At 47.0% G+C, this 24811-nt stretch overlaps 1 protein-coding gene across 1 annotated transcript in view; it reads left to right on the forward strand.

Annotated features, from left to right (window-relative positions):
- Window positions 1-319: 319 nt before the first annotated feature.
- The window catches only part of ADGRE1 (adhesion G protein-coupled receptor E1), a 44388-nt gene continuing 19896 nt past the window's right edge, over window positions 320-24811 (forward strand). The window contains exons 1-13 of the mRNA XM_087816157.1: window positions 320-343; window positions 987-1065; window positions 1516-1548; window positions 6782-6928; window positions 7582-7737; window positions 7854-7973; window positions 10306-10452; window positions 12613-12762; window positions 15504-15644; window positions 15729-15875; window positions 16931-17019; window positions 19763-19846; window positions 23001-23181. Of these exons, the coding sequence (XP_087672283.1) occupies window positions 320-343; window positions 987-1065; window positions 1516-1548; window positions 6782-6928; window positions 7582-7737; window positions 7854-7973; window positions 10306-10452; window positions 12613-12762; window positions 15504-15644; window positions 15729-15875; window positions 16931-17019; window positions 19763-19846; window positions 23001-23181 (1498 nt within the window). The remainder of the gene's footprint in view (window positions 344-986; window positions 1066-1515; window positions 1549-6781; window positions 6929-7581; window positions 7738-7853; window positions 7974-10305; window positions 10453-12612; window positions 12763-15503; window positions 15645-15728; window positions 15876-16930; window positions 17020-19762; window positions 19847-23000; window positions 23182-24811) is intronic.

The raw sequence follows: 24811 nt of genomic DNA on the forward strand, positions 1-24811 counted from the left end.
TCAATGCATGACTGACAGTAGCTGGTGGATAAATACCCTGTTCCCTCACCCCTCAGTTGGGATAATTCTGAAGAGTGGGCTCCATGCCGCCTTTAAGAGGTGCCCAATGAGGTTAAGCACGTTGCTTGATAACATACCCACTGTGGGCTTGTTCCCTGCCCTGTCTTACTTCCACTTCCCCAGCTAGAGTTTTCTGGGGTCACTTTTCTGAGAAACTACTTTCGTTAGAATCCTGTCTCAGTGTCTGCTTCTGGGGGACCCTCACCAAGTCCTAGACGTCCACATGAATGGGATTGTGCGTGCATGCGTGTGTGCGAGCATGTTGGGTGGGGGCTGGGACGGGGTGAGAGTGCTGCGGTGCACCGTGGCGATGGCGATGATGTGATCAGATAGTGGAGCTGAGGGAAGATGAGAATTAAATCTCCACACCTTGGCAGAGGGGCCTGGATTCAAATCCCAGGTCCTCCAAGCAATCTTGGACAAGTCACATCTCCCCTCCAAACCTCAGTTTCCCTTTTCATTTTAGTTTTGTCAAATAGGTGGAGTAGAAATTCCTACTTTGCAATGCGTTACATTTTGTGAGCCGTGTGTCTAGCACAGTGCCTGGCAGGCGATACTGGGGACGGTTGTTTTTACGGGGCAGGCTGTGAAGAGGCCCCGGAGCTTGGGGCTTGCTTCACCGGGGGCAGGTGGTGGAAGCTCATTTAGTGTCAGCTGCAGTGAAACGAGGTGATAAGAAATAGGAGACAGATGTCGGTTGGAAAGAAAGAAAGAACAGGGGGGCAGGAGAGAGAAAGCAAGAACATAGTGCCCAGCCAGACAACTTCTCTTCACCGTGGAGAAAAGATAATGCTACGGGTTTGCTGCACTGTCCTCTTTAGTGGCAGCAACTCAGCAAAAACGTCCACGGGCCCTGGCAGTAATTAAGCAACTCTGGCTCCGCCCCCTCCCCCCCTTCCTCGACACCCTCTTGTTTTATTGGAAAGCCCGAGGGTGCACAAAGGTTCCCCTCTTTGAATGACAGAAGGAGCGCGATGTGGACTTTCAGCCTGCTCCTCTTTTGGGGTGAGTGTGTAGGACGCGGAGGCCTTTCAGGGGAAGCCCAGCCACCGGCTGGCACAGGGGGCTCTGCAGAGTGACTTGCACCAGGGAGGCTGACCTGCTCAGAGGCAAGGGGGCCAGGCTGTCCCCCTGCCTCTGTCAGCCATTGCTCCTAGGCCAGTGCAAGGGCCGGGGGAAGGCTGGGGGAACCTGGTAGAGTGGATGGAGGGTGTTGCCAAGAGCGGCTACAGGCCCACCCTTCCTGACCTGGCGAAGGGTAAAGAACTCATGAGCTGATGTAGGCAGCTCCCCAGGAAGAACCTGCATTTTCTTTGTCACATACCTACTCCTGCTTTCATCACTTGCCGCAGAAATCCTTGTCACTTAGGGAAATATAGGGACCGGCTCGGCGACAGGGTGGGTCCTAGCCAGATCTCAGAAGCATGTAAGGGCTTCTCTGTTCTCTCTTTACAGGTTGGCAGCCCTGGTCAACACAGGCGACTTTGGGTAAGAGACTCCCCCGACTGAAGGCAGTTAGACCTTGGGCAAGTGCCTCCGTCTCTCAGTTTTGTCATCTGATTAATGGGCATTGTGACGACACCCACCTAATGAGATCGTTGTGAGGATTCAACTCCATGAGGGGTTGTTTACGGGGGGGGGGGGGGCTCTGGAGTCACACCCCCTGGGTTTTAGTCTTGGTTCCAGTGCTCATTGCCCTGGGGACCTCGGGTGTTTTAGTGAATTCCAGAACTTCAGTGTCCATGAAGATGAAGGTAAGAGGAGCTAATCCCACGTGGTTTTGATGAGGATGATAAAGGTGAAATAGCCCCGCCGGGCGTGGCTCAGCGGCTGAGCATCGACCTGGGATCCAGGAGATCGCGGTTCGATTCCCAGTCGAGGCACATGCCGGGGTTGCGGGCTCGACCCCCAGTCGGGGGCGTCCAGGAGGCAGCCGATCAGTGACAACTCTCTCATCATTGATGTTTCTATCGCTGTCTCTCCCTCTCCCTCCCTCTCTCTCTGAAATCAATAAAAGATATTAAAAAAAAAAAAAGGTAAAATACAAGCAGTGTTGCAAATGGAATACAGTAAGTGCTCAATTAAGTCAGCCCCTCTCCACCTCCTCCTGCCTCTCCTCCTTCCTCCCCTCTTCTAGCTCCGTTTCCCTGTCTATTCCTCCCCCATCCCCTCCTCCTCCTCTCCCTTGTCTTCCATCCCCTCCTCAGAGAAATAGAAACGATCTGGTTCTTATTGGCTGGGTTGCAGACGAGCCAAGCTGGTAGCCAACAAGGGGGCACAGCCAGGATAACGACCATGTCCCCTGGACTCCTTGCCAGCATTGGTTCTTTCCGCTTTGCCTGGTCTGGCATTCTGACCGCGGGGTGCCTGGGGCAGGCCGCACCAGTGCTCTTGGGCATCATTTTCACATCTGCATAGTGCAGCCACAGCATGTACCAGAAGGAGGTTGACTGACAATCCTGACTTGGCCCAGACTGGGGGTGGGAGCCTGGGAAGCTGGCCTTTGAGTGTGAACACCAGGTAAGTCCTGGGAAAACCAAGACTTGGTCACCTTATTTTGAAGTGTTATTGTGGGGACTGTAGAAGATGCATGGAAGGGACCTATGAAATGAAAGTTCTAGTTATACTTTAAAAACTCTCTTTGCCTCTCTGAGCCTTTTTTTTTTTTTTGCTTAGGTCAATTAAGTGACCATCTGTTAAGTTGTTTTGCTCATGACTGAGCATCATGTATGTATCTCACATGGACTATTTGAAATGGCCTTTGGCTTGGTCTCCTGGCTCCCTGCTCTCCTAGCAGCTGCCAGACAGCACCTGAGTTGGTCTTGTCCCTCCTCTGCCCAGAGCCCTCCAGGGCTCCCACCTACCTCGGGGTAGAAGTCAAAGTCCCTCCCCACAGTCCACAAGACCCTGCATGACCTGCCCTATCCCCTCCATGCCCCCACCTCCTCCCTCTCTCCTCTTCCCTCACTCTGCTCCAGCCATATGGGCCTCCTTGCTGTTCCTCCAACACACCATGCATGGCCCTGCCTCAGGACCTTTGCATATCCTATGCCTTTTGCCTGGAATGCTCTAGCCCTGCACAGACACATGGCTCCCTCCATCACCTTCTTTATGTTTCAGCTCATGTGTCATCTTCTCAGTGACTACTCTGTTTTGATATTGTATCCCTCACCCTCACATCCTCAGATTATCAGCTCTCTGATGGTCAATAATTTTGTGTGTCTTGTGTGTCTGCTCAATCTACCATGCCTACAAGAGTCCTGGCATATAGTAGGTGTTTGTATCAGTCAGGGTTCTCCAGAGAAACAGGACCAAGAGGATGGGCATCTATATATCTCTCTATATATGTATTCATATATGTAAAGATACATTATAAGGACTTGGCTCACTTGATTACAGAGGTTGACAAGTCCCAAGATCTGCGGGGTGAGGTGCAAAGGTCCTGAGACAGGAAAGGACTTGGGGAAGTGAGCAAAGATTACCATGGCTGATGGGACAGGGCAGGAGATGAGCTGGAGGGGTTGACAGGTTTACAGGCACAGGGGACTGGGTTGTTCTGGTTGGGGGCGGACTTGAGCTGTGATGGACAGAGCTAGAGGAAGAAAGCACTGGGTAGCTCAGGGTGGGGAGACCGCAAGTGGTGATGTGCCGGAAGTCTGCAAAGAGAAAACTTGTCTCTGCAGATGAAAGGGGAAGCTGGAAATGAGAAGAAAGATACAATCTGAGTTCAGGAAAGGGAAACAAAACATTTGTAGGAGGCAAAAAGCCCTGCTCTCAAGATCCTAATCATGATCATTCATCCATTATGTTTTTATGGCACTTTTTCTAAAGAGCTTTCCCATGATATCCCATCCCACCAGTTGATGTTGGCAATATCACTGACCCTTCTCTTTCTTCCACACCCCCATCTGGTCCATTGGCAAATCCTGTTGGTGTTATTTTCAGAATAGATCCAGAATCTCATGCTTTCTGGGGCTCCCACCTGGATAGTATCCACTGTCATCGCTCACCTGGACAAGTGCAGATGCCTCCTGGCTTGTCATCCTGCCCCTGGCCCTCTACAGTTCATCTCTCCCACCAGCAGCCAGAAGATCATGTAAAACCTAAGTCATGCTGTGCACATCCTCTGCTGTAAACTCTCCATGGCTCCCATCTCTCCCTGATAAAAAGCTGAAGCCTTATGGTGGTCTAGCAAATTCTACATGATCTGGCCATGTCACCTCCTCTGACTCTTCCCTCATCCACTCTGCTCCAACCACACCAGCCTCCTTGGAATTCCATGAATCACCAGGCATTGTCCTGCCACAGGGCCTTTGCCTTTGCTGTTTCCTCTCCCTTAAACAGCTTCATAGCTCACTCTCTGCCTTCCTTCAGGTCTTTGCTTACAAGTGACCTTCTCAGTAAGGTCTTTATGATTGAACAACAACTGTGTACCAGGCACTGTTCTATGCACTCAGGAAACTGCAGTAAATAAGACAAACAAATTGCTGTTTTCTCGGAGCTCACAGTCCATCAGAGTAACAGACTTGAAACAATCAGTTCTACAAGTTTTTCTACAGAATTGTTTTAGAAAGTGCATGAAAATTTATTCCATTTCCATCAGACAGACCTACCTCTTGTGTAGCTGTAGTGAAAATCATGCACTTTGGGGTTTGACAGGCCTGCTGCTGCCACTTACCAGCTGTGTGTCCTTGGACAAGTCACTTAACCTCCACATCCATACAATGGGAATTGTATCAGTTTCCGATTGCTGCTGTAACAAACTTGGTGGCTTAAAGCAACCAAGCATTATCTTACAGTTCTGGAGATCAGAAGTTCAAAATGGGTCTCACTGGGCTGAAATGAAGGTGTCAGCAGGGCTGCGTTCCTTTCTGGAGGTCCTAGGGGAGAATCTGTTTTCTTACCTTTTCCAGCTGCTAGAGGTCAACTGTATTCCTGGGCTCGTGTCCTGTTCCTCCATCTTCACAGCCAGCAATGGCTGGTCAAGCTTTTCTCTCATTGCATCACTTTGACTCTGCCTCTGCTCTCTTCATCTTTCACTTATAAAGACACTGTGATTACACTGTCGCCTCCTCGATAATCCATCTTAAGGTCAGTTGATCAACAATCTTAATTCTACATGCAACCTCACTTCCCCCTTCTTATGTAGCATAATATATTCACCTAGTCCAGGGGTTAGGACGTGGTCATTTTGGGGGGAGCCATTATTCTGCTGACCATAGGAATGATAATATCAAATGAGCATCTTTCTTAGCACCTGGAGCCTGCTCCTACCTGTGGCTTTGTCCTCCTGGATCTCAGTGTGGTGGAAGAGTTGATCACTGAAGAGCTAATCACACAAATAATTGAGCAATTAAAGTTGTGATGAATGTCACAAAGAAGGAGCACAGGTAGCTATGGGGGCATCATGGAAAGCTTCTTGGAGGCAGTGACATTTAAGCAAGACCTGAAGAGCGAGTAGGAGCTGGCCAGGCAAAGCAGAGGCAAAGGGAATAGCACATGCAAAGGCCCTGTGGTGGGAAGGCTAGAAGTGGAGACTGAAGTGAGATGAGGCTTAAAGATATGGTTGGGTCTGGTCACTGGGGGCTTTTTGGGTTATGTTAAGTAATTTGGATTTTAATTCTGAATGCAACAGGCAGGGTTAGGGAGGGGTGGGGTGGATGATTAAATCTGCATTCAGAGATGATTGCAGGGGACAGTGGGGGATGTAGAACTGACTGTACAGTCCAGAGGAAGATCTGTGCCAAGCATAGTCGTGGAGATGGAGAGAAGTAGGTGGATGTAGAATGATGTTTGGGAGGGAGAATCAATGGGGAAAGGACTCATTGGATGTGAAGGTGAGGGCTAAACAGGGAAACTGAGGTACAGAGAAGTGAAATCACATGTCCCAGGATTGGCTAGGATGTATCTCAGGCTTCTCCTCAAACCTGCTGAATCAGCATCTGATATTCTAAGCTCTCCTGGGGATCCCAGGTGAAGCAGAGGCTACCACACACCACACTTGGAGTAGCAAGGGCCCCAGGTCAGTGTTTCTCATACTTTCATGGGCCCAAAAATCACCTGAGGCTCTTGTTACAGTGCAGACTCTGATTCAGGAGATCTGGGGCAGAACCTGAGATTTTGCTTCCCTCAAGCTTCCTACTGGTGCTGCTGGCCCATGGGCCACACTTTGAGAAGGAAGGGTCTAGGGTCTTCAGTGTCATTAATCAGCACCCTTGGTCACTGTATCAGGTTTCCAGGGCTGCTGTAACAGAACAGAGATTTATTCTCTCACAGCTCTGGAGGTCAGAAATCCAAAATCCGGCTACTTCCTCGGAAGGCTCCAGCGGGAGAATCTGTTCCCGCCCGTCCCTCAGCTTCTGGTGTTGCCAGCATTCCTTGGCTTACAGACGCACCACTCCACCCTCTGCCTCCGCTGCACCTGGCGTTCTCCCTCTGCCTCTGTATCTTCCTCTGCTTCTTATAAGGGCGCCAAGCATGTCAGATTAAGGGACCATCCCACTCCAGCATGACCTCAACTTAACTTACATCTTAATGACGTCTACAAAGACCCGATTTCCAAACAAGGTTACATTCTCAGGGACCGGGGTTTAGGGCTTCAACGTATCTTTACAGGGGACACAGTTTAACCCACAACAGCCGCCTCCACGCTCTCCCGCTGGCTTTCCCCGCAGCCCCGCTCTGGTGTTCTAACCCGAGCTCTTTCTCCTGTGCTGCCTAGATGTGAATGAGTGTCGGGACACCACCACGTGCCCAGCCTATGCCACCTGTACCAATACTGTAGGGAGTTACTACTGCACTTGTAAAAGAGGCTTCCTGTCCAGCAACGGACTGAAGCACTTCAGAGGCCCAGGAGTGGAATGCAAAGGTGAGTTCACACCCCTTCAAAATCCTCCAACATTCAGTAGAAAATTAAGTGAGAGCTGGTAGATGTAGGTACTTTGTTTTTCCCCCCAAACATTATTCCTCCCTCCCTCCCTCCCTCCCTCCCTCCCTCCCTCCCTCCCTCCCTCCCTCCCTCCCTCCTTTCTTTCCCTCCCTCCCATCCCTCCCTTCCTCCCTTTCTCTCCCCCCCCTTCTCCTTTCTATCATGAAAGTGATTCCTGGTCACTAAAATTTCCAATGATTAGAGTCTAGCATTGCAATAAATAAAAATAAAGATCATGCTACTTATCAATATCCAGAAATAACCACTGATCTCATTTTGGGGACCCTCCTTCTGCCTCTCCATGCAGATAATAAGATTTTCTAACACCTCTTGAGCGCTGGGCCCCGTGCGAAGGCTTTAGGTGCAGTGCGATGCTTCTCCATTGGACGGATGAGGAAACGGAAGCTCGAAGAGCTGGAATGACTTGCTCAGGTTCAAGAGGAGGGCAATAGGCCGCTGCTTGACGGAAGGAGTGCCAAATTCACACTGAATGAAGGGCACAAGGAATGGAAGACATCACAGCCATCTTTGGAAAAGAAAGCCTTTTCTACAAGATGAGGCAAATTTGTAATTCTGACTCTTTCTCTGCCTAGATGTAGATGAATGTTCCCTAAGCCCCCCACAATGCGGCCCTAACTCAGTCTGCAAAAACCTGCCGGGGAGGTACATGTGCAGCTGCTTGCCTGGCTTCTCTTCTCCCACCGGCGATAACTGGACCCCGAAAAAGTCCAGGCATTTCTCCTGTACAGGTAACGCTCCCGGGCTCCGCGTGGGCCTTTGGTGGGTAGCTGCCCAGCTGGGCACATGTGTGGCGGACCTTAGACAGCGGCCTGTCGCCTGCTCACTCCCCTCCGCTGCTCCGCAGACGTGGACGAGTGCCTGGACGGCGGGGCCTGCCCAGACCATGCTGAGTGCGCCAACCATTTGGGAAGCTATAGCTGCCACTGCCGAGATGGGTTCATCTCTAACAACTCCCTCTGTGAAGGTACGGAAGGCCTGCTCTGCTTCATTCGCCTACTTCACTCGCCTCTCTTGATGATCCTTTCCAACAGGGGTGAAGAGCCTCATTTTAAGGATGAGAAAACTGAGGCTAAGAGAGGTGAAGTCACTTGCTCAGGGGCACACAGCTATTAAAGTGGAAGGGCTGGGATTTGAACGCCTGTTTAGATCTTACTACGAGTTAAGCAGTGGGGTCAGGAAGTACTTGGGAGTACAGGGGGCTCTGTCCCTAGAGCGGCCTTTCTCCCAGAGGACACTGGCCACGCCTGGACACATTTTTGATTGTCACAACTGGTGGTGGCGGTGGGGTTGGGTGTGCTACGGTTGTCTAGTGGGTAGGGGCAAGAGATGCTGCTAAACACGTTACGATGCGCAGGACAGCCTCCCACAGTAAAAATCATCTGGTGATGGGCAAAGGCACTGGCCACCGTAGCGAGAAGTTAGCTTCGGACTGTAGAACGAAGGAGGCCACTCTGTGGAACAGAATTTGTTATAGGTCACTTACGGGAAGATCGGGTCAGAGCAGAACAGAGAGCCCAGCCGTCTGTGCAGATTATTGTCCAGTACCAGACCCCTGTTACCGTGCTTTTTATAGTATAACTCGGGTACTAGTGATTGATAAGACAAAGAATGGAGTCCAGTAGCGCCAGGTGCCATAGCTCCTGGTGGTCTTGTGACAGAGGGTCAGTTTGATGTTTATCTTGGTTGTCATGGCGTTCTGGCCATTACTAACACAAATATTTATGGCTACATTTTAAGGAACACAGATAATCATCAACTAGAAGGCTTGATATGCATGCTAAGGACAGTGAAGTTATTTACAGCATGAAACTTAAAATGAAATGAGATCCGGACACAGAAATGGAGTTGTTTTTATTCACATATACATCTATACAAAAACGGTTTGGCTCAGTGGATAGAGTGTCAGCCTGAGGGCTGAAGGGTCCTGGGTTTGATCCCAGCCAAGGGCATGTGCCTCGGTTGCAGGCTCAATCTCCGGCCCTAGTCAGGGTGCAGGTGGCAACCAATCGATGCTTCTCTCTCACATCGATGTTTCTCTCTCCCTCTCCCTCTTCTTCTTCTCCCTTCCATTCTCTCTGAAGAGCAATGGAAAAAATATCCTCAGGTGAGGATTCAAAAAAAAAATGATCCTGTCTCACCTGTCAGTAGTGCTAAGGTAGAGACACTCTGTCCCAGGGAGACCCAAACTTCAGAACTTTCTCCAAAAAAGCATTTGAGTTAAGACCTGAGAGTTAACCCCTGATCCTCCCTCTCCTTCCATATTAAATCAGCCATCACGTCTTGGGGAATCAACCTGGTAAATGGTCTTGAATCTCCCCGTTTTTCCCCATCTTTGGTCCAAGCATCACAATGGCCGAGGCAGTCTCTTCCCTTCTCAGTCCTGCCTCTTTGAACCCACCCTCTGCGTTGCAGTCGGAATATTCTCACTGAGAGACGGCCTCATGCCCCCGAGGCTGGTGCAGCCCATGTTCCCACGTTCATGTGGGGAGGGTGACTGCTTGGTGCCATCAAAGCTCATGTACCCCGCTGCCTTGGAGCCAGAGGAATTTGGAGTCGGTCCATGTGTAGCAGTTTGCTATTGTTGACTAACAGGTCGCCCTGAAAGCCAGTGGCTAAAAGCAACCACCATTTACTTGCCTCTTGATCCCACGTCCGGGCAGTTGAGGTCGGGCTTTGCGGGCCAGCCCTTCGGGTCTCACCTGGGGTCGTTCAGGAGTCAGCTTTGCCCATCTCGGTTAGGCTGCCCACGTGTCTGGGGCATCCGTCTCTCTTCCACTTTGTCTTTTATTCTTCGTTAGGCCAGTCCAGGGTTTGTTCATATGGCAGAAGCCCCGAAAATGAGCAGAAGCAGACAACCAACCCTCTAGAGGCCTAAGTTTGGAACTGGCACCATATCACTTTCGCTGCATTCTATTTGCCAACGCAAGTCACAGGGCCAGCTCGATTCAGGAGGTGGGGACACAGCTCCACATCTTAAAGAGAGGAGTGGCAGAGCTGTGTGGCACTGCACAGTCCATATCCCAGGGTGTGGGAGCGAAAGACCATGAACACCTCTGTAATCTATGATCCATGATGTTTTGAAACTATTTGCCACCCTTTTGCTTACACACTGTTGGCCAAAATTTATTCTCCCTGGGCACACCTCATGCAAGGTAGGATAGGAAGAAGGGGGGAGCATGGGTATTGGGAAGCAGCAGCACTGTATGTCACCAATTAGGAACACGTAGAGGGGATCTCCTGCTTGCAGTCTCCTGTCCTCACCTGTCTTGACCCAGGTTTTCATTTCCACTCACCAGAGGTGGATGAATGCGCCGATCCCAGAGCTTGCCCAGAGCATGCGACCTGCCACAACAGTCTTGGAAGCTACTCTTGTGTCTGCAACCCAGGATTTGAATCCAGCAGTGGAAACATGAATTTCCGTGGCCCAGGAAGGATGTGTGAAGGTAGGTGAAGAGGTCTGTTGGGGGTCTCAGGTCCAAGCCAGTTTGCAAAGATAGCAGTGGTGGGGCAGAAAGTGGGGTGGATCTCAGCTGAGTTCAAAGCCCTCATCTGCAAAGCTGAAGCCAATAATCATTCATTTATTCTTTCATTCATGCACTCATTCAACAAATACTTCTGGGGCACCTGCTTTACGTGACGCACTATTCTAGGGATTGTGGATACAGTGGTGAAAACACAGGCAAAAATAGCTGCTCTGTAATTTGTCACCTAGCATGGAGGGAGACAGATCACAAAGAAAATAAGTGCATGAATGTGTTGTGTGTCTGGGATAGTTAAAGGAGATGAAGACAAATAAAGCAGGAAAGGCAGATCGAGAGTGCTGGAGTGGGCTTCTAATTTTAGTAGAGCAAGGGCCACACCGAGAAGTTGATATTTGAGAAAGATCTGAAGGAATTGAGGGAGTGAGATATTGGGTATCCGAGGAAGGGTGTTCCAGGAGGAGGGACCAGCAGGTACAAAGACCTGGAGGCAGGATCTCAGCTAAGGCACTAAGTTCTTCCATGTGTGACCTCTTCCACCCTCCCCAACAACCTGGAACTATTGGTGATATTTTATACTCATTTCTGAGATGAGGAAACAGAGCCTCCACTGTGGTGGAGTTACTCTCCCAGGGTCAAATAGACAGGAGGTAGGAGGGTCAGCATCTGAACCATGCCTACGTGTGTCTTCACACCCATGCTCCCAACCACCATGTCATTCTGCCCCCAAATCAGGCTGCAAACTCTGGCACCTCAGGGTGGGCGATTCTATCACTGTATTTCCAGACTCCGAGACTCAAGACATCCCAGGAAGCTGCCATCTAAAAATTTCAGAGCCAGACAGAGCCTGCATTTAAATCCCTGTTGTGCCTTTCACAAGCTATGTGACGCTGCACAATTTTGGAGCCTCAGTTTCCTTCTCTGAAAAATGGAAATAACATTAACATTCACCTCATAGGACTGCTCTGAGCATTTGTTGAGCTAATGCATGTAAAGTAAAGGATCTACCTCAGTGCCTGCCACAAGGAAAGCTCAACATGTTAGCAGTTAATTTTTTATTTTAGTTAACAGATCCTTACGTAGTCCATGCTATGCCCTGGATTCTGTTCTGAGTGTTTTACAGATATCACCTTATTGAATCCCCTAAATAGCCTTCTGGAATGGGTTCTGTTAGTATCCCCATCTGACAGAAATTGAGACACACAGATAAATTCTCTTGTCCAGAGCATTGGTCAGTTCAGGCTACCAACAAAATACTGCAGGGTAGGGGCTTAAACAACAGACATTGCTTCTCTGGAGGCTGGATGTCTAAATCAGGGTCCTGGTGTGACCAGGTTCTGGTGAGGACCCTCTTCCTGGCTTGCAGGTGACTGCCTTCTTGCTGCATCCTCACATGACAGAGAGAGAAAGAACTCTTTTGTCTCTCCCCCTTCTTATAAGAGCACTAACCCCATCATGAAGGCCCCACCCCCGTGACCTCATCTAAACCTAATTATGTTCCATAGGGTCATGCCCAAATACTATAACATTGAGGGTTAGCGCTTCAACATGTGAATGGGGGGGGCATAATTAAGTTCATAGCACCCAGTAACACACAGTTTATGAGGGTCGGAGCCAGGCTTTGAACCCAACATGTCCACGTCCTCCAGGCCTCCATTCTGATACATCTAAGTTGTTATTATTATTAATAATATAGTGGAGAGGGAATGACATTCACCAGGGAAAGAAGGGAGTGAATGAGTTTGAGGCTGAGGGAACACAGGTGAGAGAGAAGAGCCTTCACGAACCTACAGATAGTCAACGAATCTGGATCACGAGTGATGCAGGGATTGGAAGCAGAAGATGAGGGAGGTGAACTTGGCTGGGAGCAGGCTCTCAGGGTCTCGTAGGTTCTGGTGAGTAGTTTGGGTCTTACCCTGAGCTGTGGGGAGCCTCTTCAGGAGATTTGGGTGGGCCATAGACATGCCTCTCAATGCTTCCCTTCCATAGCGATGAAAGTGTGTGTAAGAAGGTGAGACGGGGGCCAGGGAAGCCCCCCTTGGCTTCTGTCCCTGGTGGGCTGTGTACTGCTGTTACGGCCTCAGCATCCTTCATCCTTATGACCTAGACCAATTTTCTGCTTAGATGTGGATGAATGTTCCAGAAACTCGACTCTTTGTGGTCCCAGTACTCTCTGCACCAACATCCCAGGAGGATACAGTTGTTCCTGTCTGCCTGGGTTCAGTTCACCTGATTTTTGGAACCCCAAGCAACCAGAGGCTTTCAAATGTACAGGTAATTACCCCAGCCATGAGGAGGACTTCTCAGTGGATGTCAGATGACTCTGAAATGCAGTGGCATATAATAACAACTCTTTGTCCTTGCTCATGATTTTACAGGTTGACCACATGGGTTTTCTGGGGCACCAGGATGGCTGGCAGTTCTGAAATGGCCTTATTTATGTGGCTGGTAGTTGGTGCTGGTCTCTGGCTGGGGGCTTAGTTGGGCCCCCTGATTTTCATCATGGGCCTTTCCACATGGCTGCTTAGGCTTCCTCATGGCATGGCAGCTGGTCTCCAAGAAGGAATGTTGAAAGGGGCAGAAAGCAGAAATGCTAGTCCTCATAAGGCCTGGGCTTGGCAGTCTTCTACCATATTCTATTGGTCACAGTCACAGGGCCAGCCTAGATTCAGAGGAAGGAGAAATAAACTCCCCATCTCGCTGGGGGAGCATGTGCGTACAGAAAGTAGAGGGGTTGATAAAGGCCGTCCTCAGAGTATCTACTACACTGCAGAACACATTTTATATTCCTCAACCCCATGGTCTATTTCTTCTTATTGATCTACACTAGCTGTTGACGTTGTTAGAAGTGGAACAATACAGAGAGAAAATTGAAACGGACCTTAAAGAGAGTAATACAGCTCTAATGGCTCCTGGGAATCTACTCAGAATCTCAGTCAAGGGCAAGAAAGCAAAGCCATGGACTTCCATCCCCCTTTCGGTCACACTATCACCTCTTTCATTTGTCTTACCTACTCAGGTTTCACTTCACATGAACAAAGGTTTTCCGGGCCAAAAAGTTTTGAAAGTCATGCACTAGTCCAGCTTCATATACAAAACATAAATTCCATCTCTGCTATTTCTGACAAGAGCTTGCCTAGTCAGTGCTTAAATATGTCTGGAAATGGGGAGCTCACTCCCTGGTTAGAGATGTTTTCTCTTTTTTTAAAAAAAGGTTTTTATTGACTTTAGAGAGAGAAGAGGGATAGAAAAGTAGAAACATCGATGAGAGAGAGAAAGAGAGAGACACCTATCAGCTGCCTCTTGCACTCCTCCTACTGGGGATGAGCCTGCAACCCCGCCATGTGCCCTGACTGGGAATCAGGTCAATGCTCAACCACTGAGCCACCAGCCCAGCTAGACATGTTTCTATGACACCAAGAGTACAACCACTTCCCCATGTCTTCCAACTGTGGGCCATTTTCATGTCCTTTGATGACTCCAAATTAGTCTACATTCACATCACAAGGACTTCTTGCCCCAGCTCTCCATGGTAATGCCCAATGCAATGTATCATATACCTGCTTCAGTGACTAGTGATGCCGCCTGTTTATGAGTTGACACAGAAATGTCATTACCTCCCTCCTAATTACTTTTCTAGAGCATTCAATTCCACACATCTTTTGTGGCTCAGAAATCCTCAGGGGAAGAGGAAACCCTGTGTTGCCATAGTGACCTGATAGCACTTTATTTGTTAGGCTAGGGTTTCTCAACCTTTGCACTACTGACGTTTTGGGCTCAATAGTTCTTTGTTGTCCTGTAGGACGTTTGGCAGTGTCTTTGGCCTCTACCTACTAGATCCCAGTAGCACCTCTTCCCCGAGTCTTAACAGTAAAAGTGTCTCCAGACATTGCCCAGTGTTCCCTGGAGGAGGCAAATTGCCCCAGCTGAGAACCATTAGTTTAACATAATAGAAATTTTTTACACTCATAGCAATCTAATATGGATCTGCCTGGCCAATGGGCAGCCTCCCTCCACAGGTAATAATAGGGATCCAGCCTCCTTGCATCTCTTGGTTCTTCTATCCTTTAGGACCCTGGAATCCCTGGTCCCAGCCAGTGGGAGGCAAGAGAGAGAAGGCACATCCACTTCTTGGCCACATGGGCCCAGAAATGACAAATGTCATACCCTTTCACATTCTATAAATGAAGACTAGTCACACTGATACCGAACCCAGGTTCAGCTGCCTGCCACTCAAAAGCCGATAATTAAGAGACAAGGGTAGGTGAAAGGAAAGTAGGTTTATTCAAGAACTGGCAGCCTGAGAAGATGTTGGACTGATGTGGAAAAGACCATCCTAACAATTGGACGCAGGCAGGGTTTTTTGTAAGGAGGAAGAAAGAAAAACAGAACAAAGGAATCGAAAGGAGGGGGCTGAGAGTTCCCCATTGAGAGGACCACGGTCTGTTCCGATAACTGGTTGAAGGTCGGCTAATCTCCCGGAGCTGGAAGACCTGGAGGGTGGAGTCTCATTCTTTTAAAGCTAGTTCCTAGAATTTATTATTATTTTTTTTGGTAATCCTCCCCCAAGGCTATTTTTTCCATTGCTTTTTCAGAGAGAGTGGACAGTGGGGGGGGGAGGGGGAAAGATGTGAGAGAGACACATCAACGGGTTGCCTCCCCCACGAACAGGGCCGGGGATCAAGCCTGCCTCCAAGGTACCTGCCCTTGGCTGGCATCGAACCTGGGACCCTTCAAGTCTGCGGCCGAAGCTCTAACAGCTGAGCAAAACCGGCCAAGGCAGTTCCTAGAATTCTTTAGCAAGCAGGCTGTTTATCTGAAGTTACACATTAGCCAACAGGTCGTCATTTACAGAAAGGATGTCAAAAGAAACCCAGAAGTGGAGGGTTCTGGGCAATGCAGTCTCTGGCTGGGCTGCCGTTATTTAAGTGACAATTCTATGCCTCAGAATGGGAAGCATGGCTTTTGTTGGCCTGTTGGCCAACTCTGCTCCACGCCCGATCTCTACTACACAGATATTGATGAGTGCCCGGATATGTGCCCTTTCAACGCCACATGCACCAATACCCTTGGGACCTACTTTTGCACCTGTCACCCTGGCTTTGCGCCAAGCAACGGACGGCTGAACTTCACAGGGCAAGAGGTGGAATGTAGAGGTGAGTGGAGCGTTGTCTGGACATCCCTGGGAAGAAATATCTCCTTGTTCCTTTGGTTGTTTGATATTCTCGGGCTCTTTGCAGATGTTGATGAGTGTGTTCAAGATCCATCACCATGTGGCCCCAATTCTGCCTGCACCAATGCCCTGGGCTCCTACAGCTGCGGCTGCATTGAGGGCTTTCGTCCCAAGCCGGAAGGCTCCTGGAAATATGGCAACTTCAGCTGCAAACGTAATGATCTCCTGTGTGTCTTGGCAATGCAATCTGTGTCTTGCTCACTCTGCCCACCCGCTGGATCCTTTTCTTACTTCCACCTCATACCCATGTTCCCTCTTTATTCATTCATTGACTTACTCATTCATTAATTCACTCATTCAATAAATTATTTTTGGAGCATCTTTTAATTAGTTAATGAATCAAACTGACCCCTGCACTAAGTACTGAGAACTCAGTCCTGGAGATGATGGACATGATACTTGCTTATAGTCTAGGGAAGAAAGTAGAGAGCACATATGTAATTACTTAATCACCACGATGAATGTGACCATTTAAAAATCTTAGAACACCTTGGAGTGACTAATGGGATATTTAATATGTTGCTGGCAAATACCATTTAAGCTGAAGCTTGAAGCAAGAGTAGGAATTATCCAGATGAAGCATGGAGATCACATGAAAAGGGCCTGAGGCTAACACAGAGAAAGGGCAGAGGGAAATGGCATTACCTGCATCTGAGAAGGTGGGCAAAGGTCAGATTCTGCAGGATATTGTGAGACATTCAAAGAATTTTTGAGTCTTTTTTTGCCAAGAACAATGAGAAACAATAAGATGTTTACAAAATTTAAATTATGGATTATTTGAGACGTTAAAAATATAGATAACTTACATGGAAGCAATGAAGTACAGTAATAAAATGAATCTCTCTGAGGCCCTTGCCAACATAAGAAGTAGAATATAATTGATGGCCTTGCTTCTCCCCCATTCCATATCCCTGTCTCCGTCCCAGAGGGAACCACTTTGAACTTTGTGTTCATAATTACCCTACTTAAAAAATATTTCTCCCCTTGTATGTATTCCTAAGCAATACCTTGGTTAGTTTTGTTTGCTTTGGAGCTTTATAAAACGTCTTGGAGTCCCTGTTGCTGTAGGGTATAGTACGTTTATTTCCACTGTTGTATAACATGGCAATAGATGGATTTAAGCAGGGTGTGAGGCAATTGGACTTGCTTAGTCATATCTTGCTGTGGTTAAGTTTGATTTTGATTGGGTTGCTTTTATTTTCTTCCTAGGAGTACCCTTCAAGTGTAAAGAAGATGTGATGCCCAACAATAAACAAGTCCTGCTATGCCAAGTGGGAGCAGCAGTGGAGCCTGAAGATGTAAGTATTTTTGAAAGTATTTTTTTTTAAAGATTTTTTTATTGATTTTTAGAAAGAGAGGAAGGGAAAGAGAGAGAGAAACAAACATCAGTGTGAAAGCAAAACACCAATTCGCCGCCTCCTGCATGCCCACCGGGCATTGAGCCTGCAACTGGGGCATGTGCCCTGAACAGGAATTGAACAGGCAACCTTTAGGTGCACGGGATGATGCCCAACCAACTTAAGTTTTCCTGGAAGCCAATTAAATAGGATATTGTTTGCATCTTTAACAAAGGTAAAATGAGCAGTGCCCTAAAACAGACAGCAGTTTATTTCTCTCTTTGTAACAGTCTGAGTGTAGGCTGCTGAGAGCTGATATGATGGCTCCATAATGCTCTGCCATCATTGACACAAGACTCCCTCGTTGTGGCCCAAGATGGCTGCTGCAGCCCCTGCCATCACATCTGCATTCCAGCTGGTGGGTGTGGGAGAAGGGGAATTGAAAAGCACTGCCCTTTTCTTTAAGACTATGACACAGTATCGCTTCTGCTTATCTCTTATTCGCCAGAAAGTAGTCGCATGGTCACACAGCCAAAAGGAAAGCCTAGAAGGGAGGCCATTTGCTTACTTAAAACTTGGAGATTCTTTTACTAAAAGAAGAAAAGATGTTGGAGTCTCACTACCAGTGAAAGTGTTGGGGCTGCATGTGTGTGACATAGGATGGATGTGACACAGCCCCTAGGGCAGCCAAAGAGGAATGTGGATGTCCTGGTTCTCAAGTGAAGTCATTATAGTGAGTCCAGCCTTCATGAGAGTCGATAGGAACTGAGGTCACTATCTTAAATCTGAGCTTGGAAATTAGCTTAGGAATTCTCATGCACTTTGGACCACTGTTGTTTTTTATATTGTGATAAAACACACATAAAAGACTCACCATTTAAACCATTTTAAAGCGTACAATTGTTAGGCAAAGTGATTCCCGGTACTTAAAATTTTGACAGTTGCTGTCTAATGAAGCAAGCTGACCACCAATTCACCCCTGGTGAGGTGGGCCCATTTCACCTGAAAGGAATGTTCTTGCATAGATGAGAGGGCCCATTAAGCTGTTTTCTGCTTTGGAGTAAATGGTACTTAACCAGGACATGCTGCTGGCTCGGAGCCACCGTGTTCTTGGAGGCCGATGTATCAATCAGACTCCATCCCCTTTCGGGGCTGGTATCTGCCGGCCCGCTGCCGCCCCCAGGCGCTGCTTCTGTCCATAACTTCCCCTGGTGAACTCTTGATGTCATTCTGGAGTTGTCAGCCTCTTGGCCCCAGGAAACTTTCCCAAGAAATGGCGAGCCAGCCAGGAGACCGGGGAAAGGGGAAAGGGAAGGAAGCTTCCTGGGGCCATGCTGGGTTAGCCGTTGGCCTCCATGTGGGGAAGGGGGACCCCTATGTTGGATGCTTGTAGTCACTGTGTGCGCACGGGGACCCCTGCAAATGCTGGCAGGGCTGGCGCCTTGCTTGCTGAGCACTGTCTGGCCCACTGTGGTAACGAAGGACCCTGTACAAGAAACTTGAATAATCAGAGAATACTCCCTGGTTGAATTGCTAGATATTGTGGCTAAATTTCAACAAAAGGCACAAGAAAGCCTTTCAACTTTGGATGGCAAGGCTTTGGGACACAAGCTGATGGGATCTCTCTCCCGACCTCAAGGGAAAAAAATGAACAAATATCACCAGTCACCCAGCACTAAGGCATATTTTCTAGGGCCAGGCCCAGGGAGATCATTCTTTAATGGACTGGATAATGGATGTGGGAGGCCTGGTGGAATGAGGGAGACCTACCAGGACAAGCTAGTCCCTGGAAGTCCATTGAGGAGCCTCACTATTTGTTGCCAGAAGTAAGAATGAGACAGACTATCTATGCCCAGGTGTATGAGGGGCCCACAAAGCTATATTTCCTGCTAGTAGGAAAAAATCATCTGGCTCCCGTCCAAGCAGGGTGCCTTCCCCTTGTTTAGTGTTCATTTCCCCAATCCAGGAAAATACTTTGGGAATGGATATTCAGGGAAAAACATTCCTGGGGGAATTTTGTCTCCAAGTGCAGGGTAAGGGCCCCCTGAGAGGCCAGGCCCTTTGGGAACCTGCCAGCCTCTTTCTTCGGTCTCTGGGCTCTGGGAAATTCTCACAACCACCGAGGGGCATTTAGTACATTCACAGTGATGCGCAACCACCACTTCCAGCTCCAAAACATTCTCGTCACCCCCGAGAGAAACCCTGTGCCTATCCAGTTACTGCCATTCCTTCCCCAGCCCTGGCAGATACTAATGGACTTTCTATCTCCATGGGCGTGTCTGTTCCGGACACCTCACATCAGGGCACTCACGCGCTGTATGGCCTTGTGTCTGGCTGCTCTCACTGAGCATCATGGTTTCAAGGTTCATCCCTGTTACAGCGAGTGTCCGCGCTTCCCTCCTTTTCATGGATGAGTAGAATTCAATTTAGACACTGATTTTTTTCACACACTTCCCCATCTTTCTATCCTCCTATATAGTTTTGCTTTTATGTTGTTTCGATGTTTTATTCGTGGAAGAGAGAAGTGCTGTGGTTTCAATTTTGATCATATGGTGAGTTTTTATTTCCCTGAGAACTCTACAGACTCATGACGCCTCCGGGACTAAGGGCCACCCCATACGGTGGGCTTGGTGGCCCAGTTGGTACCTGAATGCTTGGGGAGGAATAGGTCAATGCTCACGAATGCGCTTTCTTCCGGGCGCAGGTTTCCTTTTGCGCACTACTGAACGCCACCTTCAGCGTTCTGGACGCGGCCTGTGCAAACAACACCACTGTTGTTTCTATGAAGGTAATGACGACGTCTTTGTAATTGTATTTCATGTTTTAAACATCCCAGGGGACACTTTGGGTGCGGAAAGCCCTCTTTATAATTGCGTTGTGAGTTAACATTTAATTTATCAAAGTTATAAGGTTTTAAAAGTTAACATACAGTAAAATTGCCCCTTTCTGGACAAGTTTTATCACTACCCGAGCAGATTGGTATAACTACCACCACAATCAGAATACAGAACAGTTCCCTTGGGCTTCCCCTTTATAGTCACATACTCTGTCCACCACTAGCCCCTATAAATCCCTGATCTGTTCTGTCATAGTTTTATCTTTTTAAAACATATAAATGGAATCACACAGTATGTGGTCCTCTGTGTCTGGCTTTTTTCACTCAGCACACTCAGCACAATGCCTTTGAGAGCTGTCAATGCTGTGTTTATTAATAGTCCCATGCCCTTTTTTTGGTAACCATTAGTGACATTTAGTACATTCACAATGTTGAGCAGCCATCACCACTATAGTTCCAGAATATTCTTACCACCCCAAAAGGAAACTGCATAAGCATCTCCCTTCATCCCCCAACCCAGCAACCACTAATCTACTTTCTGTCTCTGTGGATTTGCCTGTTCTGGACATTTCATGTAAACGGAATCACACACTCAGGCCTTTTTTGTCTGGCTCCTCTCACTGAGCATCATGTGTTCAAGGTCCATCCACATTGCAGTGAGTGGCAGTGCCTCATTCCTTTTCATGGCTGAGTAATATTCCCCTGTATGGATGGCCCATAGACTGTTTATCCACCCATCTTTAAAGAATATTTGAATTGTTCCCACTTGAACAGCACCTCTTCATTTCCTACCCCCACCCCAGCTTTTAGTGATTATCAGTAGAGATGCTATAAACATTCACGTACAGTTTTTTGTGTGCATGTTCCTGAATTTATATTTCTCTAGGGTATGTACCTAGGAGTGGGATTAGTAGATCATTACAACTGTAGATTTAAAACCTAGTTTTTCTTTAGTCTTTAAGTCGGACTAACGGAAGTTATTTTATTTTTTTTGTATGAAAACAAGAGTAACACTTTCATTTATAATTTAATTAATTTAAAATTAACTTATTATTGTAACATACTTATTCCTTAAATGTACATTTATTCATAGGGTTTTTAGATTAAACTTCTATAAATGATTAACTATTTAGTTTAAATTCCCTCAAACACTTTATAGTATGTTTATAAATATTCTTATTTCCCCCAAATTTCAAGTACCTAGTAATGAGGAAATTTACAAACCTAAAAGGCACGGTCACTATGTCCTTAAGGGATTCATAAATCTAATCGAATGTATAAATATTATAATTTAGGCTTTAAAATGTTTAATACAATTTATAAACAGCTACATTCTCTTAAATTGTTTATGTTAAAATCACAAGTCTAATTGTTTTTTTCAGTGAAATCACGTGGTTAATTGGTTAGCTTCTCAAATGTGTCAAATTGTCCCAAACCCTTCAAATAGATTTCCTGATTATGCCAAAAATTACAAAATCTTCTAAATTTAACACAAAAGTATTACCACTGTCGAGTCTGTTTGCCTATATTAAAGTTAAAAACTAAGCTAAATTAGTTATATTAATTTTTTACTTCCCTGAGGATACAAAATAAATTACCTAGCTAAGAACAGATTTAACATTTCAAAGGGAGTTTTGATGTGATTTCATTAGCCACTTTTTTCAGGGTGACTCTAGTTGAGATGTTTTCTGCTATGTGGGTGGGGAGGGGCCCCAAACTCCTGACTTTCAGCTGGGAAACAGTTACAGATCTCAGTGCACCTGTTTCTCCTGGACAATCATCTCTCAAGTTTCATCCTGACCCAGTTTTTATTGAAAAACTTTCCCACCTTTTTATTACCTAATTTGAATAAATAGTATCCCTGCTAAGATTTAGGTTAATTTCCTTCACTGTCTGACCGGATTCAATCAGTTTCTTCCTTGATTTATTGGGTTGTGAATTATATATATATATGTATGTATGTATATATATATATGTTGGTTGGGGTCAGAGTCACCTTTTATAGTTATTTATTGACAATAATCACAGGAATAGTATCAATATTACTATTACTATTATTATTATTGCTGGTTGTTTCTTACCTCTATTCCACAGACATAAGCCATGTAGCATTTACATGTGTATTTTCTATACCTCTTTACTTTGTGAGTGTACCACAGACACACACAGACATTGAAGCCATTTATTATCGAGCACCTACTGTGAGAGGTTTAGAGCAGTGACTGAGGATTCAGCCTGATTCCACACTGCCAGCGATCAAAACTTGGTCCTGCCACCTACTACATATGTGACCTTGTTTCTCCATCCAAAAACGGAAATGGTAATAGGCTATACCTTCTAGATCTCTTTCTAAAGTTAAATAAGTTAATATGTGACACTTAAAACAATACCTGGCTCATAGTAAGTGTTAGTTATTTTTATTCTATGTGCCAGAAACATAAATACCATAGATATAACATTTTAAAGTAGCTTTTTAAACTAAATGAGATAATATATGCAGGTCAGTCTGTAATGTGCTTTACTTAACAGTAGCTCACGGACCTTTCGCTTGTTAAATCATTGACACACGGCTTCATTCTTTTATTAGCAGCTGCGCCTGAATTTGATTTCATCATTTACTTAAACCGATCTGTTGCACATTGAGCCTCTCTGACTTCTAGCTATCACAAACCACACTGGAATGCACATCACCGAATTAGATCCTTGCAGAATTTTAAAGTATTTCTGGAAAGATTAATTCCTAGAAGGGGAGATTTTGGGTCAAAGAGTATGTACAGTTTATGCCGTTACAGGGGCTGACTTACTGCACCACCTAAAGAATGCACCGATTTGCATTCCCAGTGGGGTCTCTTGAATCAGGGAAAGTGAGGCTGAGCGGACGCCCTTTTTATTCTTCATCAGCCTAGACTGTCAAACCACTCTCTTGATGAGAGAGGACAGGTGCTATTTCATGGAGGGGAGAGAGGAGAGAGATAAAGAGAGAGACAGAGAGAGAAGAAAGAGACAGAGAGAGAGAGAGACTAAAAGGCTGACAGAGACTGAGACAGCCAGAGAGAGAGGGCGAGAGAGGAGAGAGCAAAGCGAGTGAACACCCTTTTCCTTGCAGAGTTCGGCTGAGAGCTTCACCTCTGTGCTTGAACAAACACGCATGTGGGCCAACTTCACCAAAGATGAGACATCCACCCTGGCCACAGTCTTAATGGAGAGCGTGGAAAGCACCACATTGGCAGCTCTTCTGAAACCCTCCTCAACGAATGGCAGTGACACTGTTCAGACGGAGCACTTAGGTAGGACATATCCTCCCTGGCACGGTCGCACCTGGGTGCTGAGTTTGACAAGTGATTTCAGTGATGTGATTCTCCATACGCCGTTTGCCCAACTGTTTGAAACCTCTGAGTCCAGCAAAGCAACTCCAATCATGTTATCAATACCTCTCATGGATTGAGTGCTGGGCGCTGTGTTGAGTGTGTGCCAGGCACCGTGTTTGGAGTGTGACATTAATTCACTCAGCAAATGTTTGTTGCGTGCCTACTGTGTGCAGGTGTTAAGGGCCGATAGTCACTTGCTGTGTTCAAATATTTCCAGCTCTCTCTTCTGGGCCCATGGCAGGATGGTACTTCCTCGCTTGGAGTTGGATGGGATTTTTGTGACTAGTCCTGGTCAATGGATTGTGAATGCAATAGTTGCCAGTGTGAGACTTTCCAGAGCTTTCTTTCCCTCTGCCCTAGTGACAGGTCATGTTTCAGATCACAGTTTCTCCACCTGTGCAGGTCTCAATGTAAGAACAAAGCAGAGGACAGTCCCAAGTCAACGCACTACTGGGAAATGATTGTTACTTTTAATCCACTAAAATTTGGGGTTGTTTGTTACTGAGGCATAACTGATCCTCTCCTGACTGATACACCCAGAACATGTGTGATCTGTGACCACTTGGGAATCCTGGGTGCTGTAGACCTTTTACATCAGCACCCCACTCATGGTACTTGTTCTAGGATCAGTCACATAACCTTAGGAATTTCTATCCCGGTAGGTTCCTGGGAGGCCAAGATGTGGGAAATAGAATACTTGGTGGACTTCCACCAACAGTGAACAAGACTAACCTCATGAGTATTATGTTTTGTTAGGGTGAGTCAGTCAAACACACATCTGGTATACCAGACAGAGCTAGTGCTACAGAGAAACATGCAGTAGGACAAGAGGCTAGAAGGGGTCAGGATGAGGGGAGCGTTGCTATCTCACAGGGTGGTTAGGGAAGAGTCTCACTGGGGCAGGGACCTGAGGGAAGGAAGCCATGTAAATATTTGGAGAAAGCGAATATGGGAATAGTTGGTGAGTTCAGGCAACACTGAGAAGGCCAGTGTGGCCGACGTGGAGGAGAGGATGGTAAGAGCTGTAGGAGGAGTCAGAAAAGAAAGGGAGAGGAAGATTTTGGAGACAAGTGTAGGGACATGGGATTTTATTTGAAGTAAACTGGGGGGCAGAATTGGAGAATCTGAGAAGAGGAATGACATTGTATTTTGAAGGGTATCTCTGGTTCCATTATCTATTGTGTTTTCAGGAAAAGTCCTATAATTATGGCCATGTTACAGGTGAGAAAACTGAGGCTCAGAGAGGTTAAAACTTTGCTCAAGTTTACACAGCTGGGGAGCAGCAGAGCTGAACCTCCCAGTCAGTGCAGAACCTGAGCCCTTGTCCACATGCTGGGCTTATTTCAGTCCCTTCCTGTTCTCTTTGGCTTTGGAAAACTCAGCTAAATTTGGAGTATTGAGAGTGCTATAAGGTTGTAGCCTTCGTCACTGTTGACGGCAACCCATCTTTGGCTGATGCATCCCCTAAGGCGTAAGAGCTCACTCCTGGAGCTCCCACTCATTTGTTTGCCGCTCCCACCCGCCCATCGTTCATGAAGGGGCTCAAGTG

Source organism: Miniopterus natalensis, chromosome 4 (genome assembly GCF_054644295.1).
Source record: "Miniopterus natalensis isolate mMinNat1 chromosome 4, mMinNat1.hap1, whole genome shotgun sequence".
Classification (NCBI taxonomy): domain Eukaryota; kingdom Metazoa; phylum Chordata; class Mammalia; order Chiroptera; family Miniopteridae; genus Miniopterus; species Miniopterus natalensis.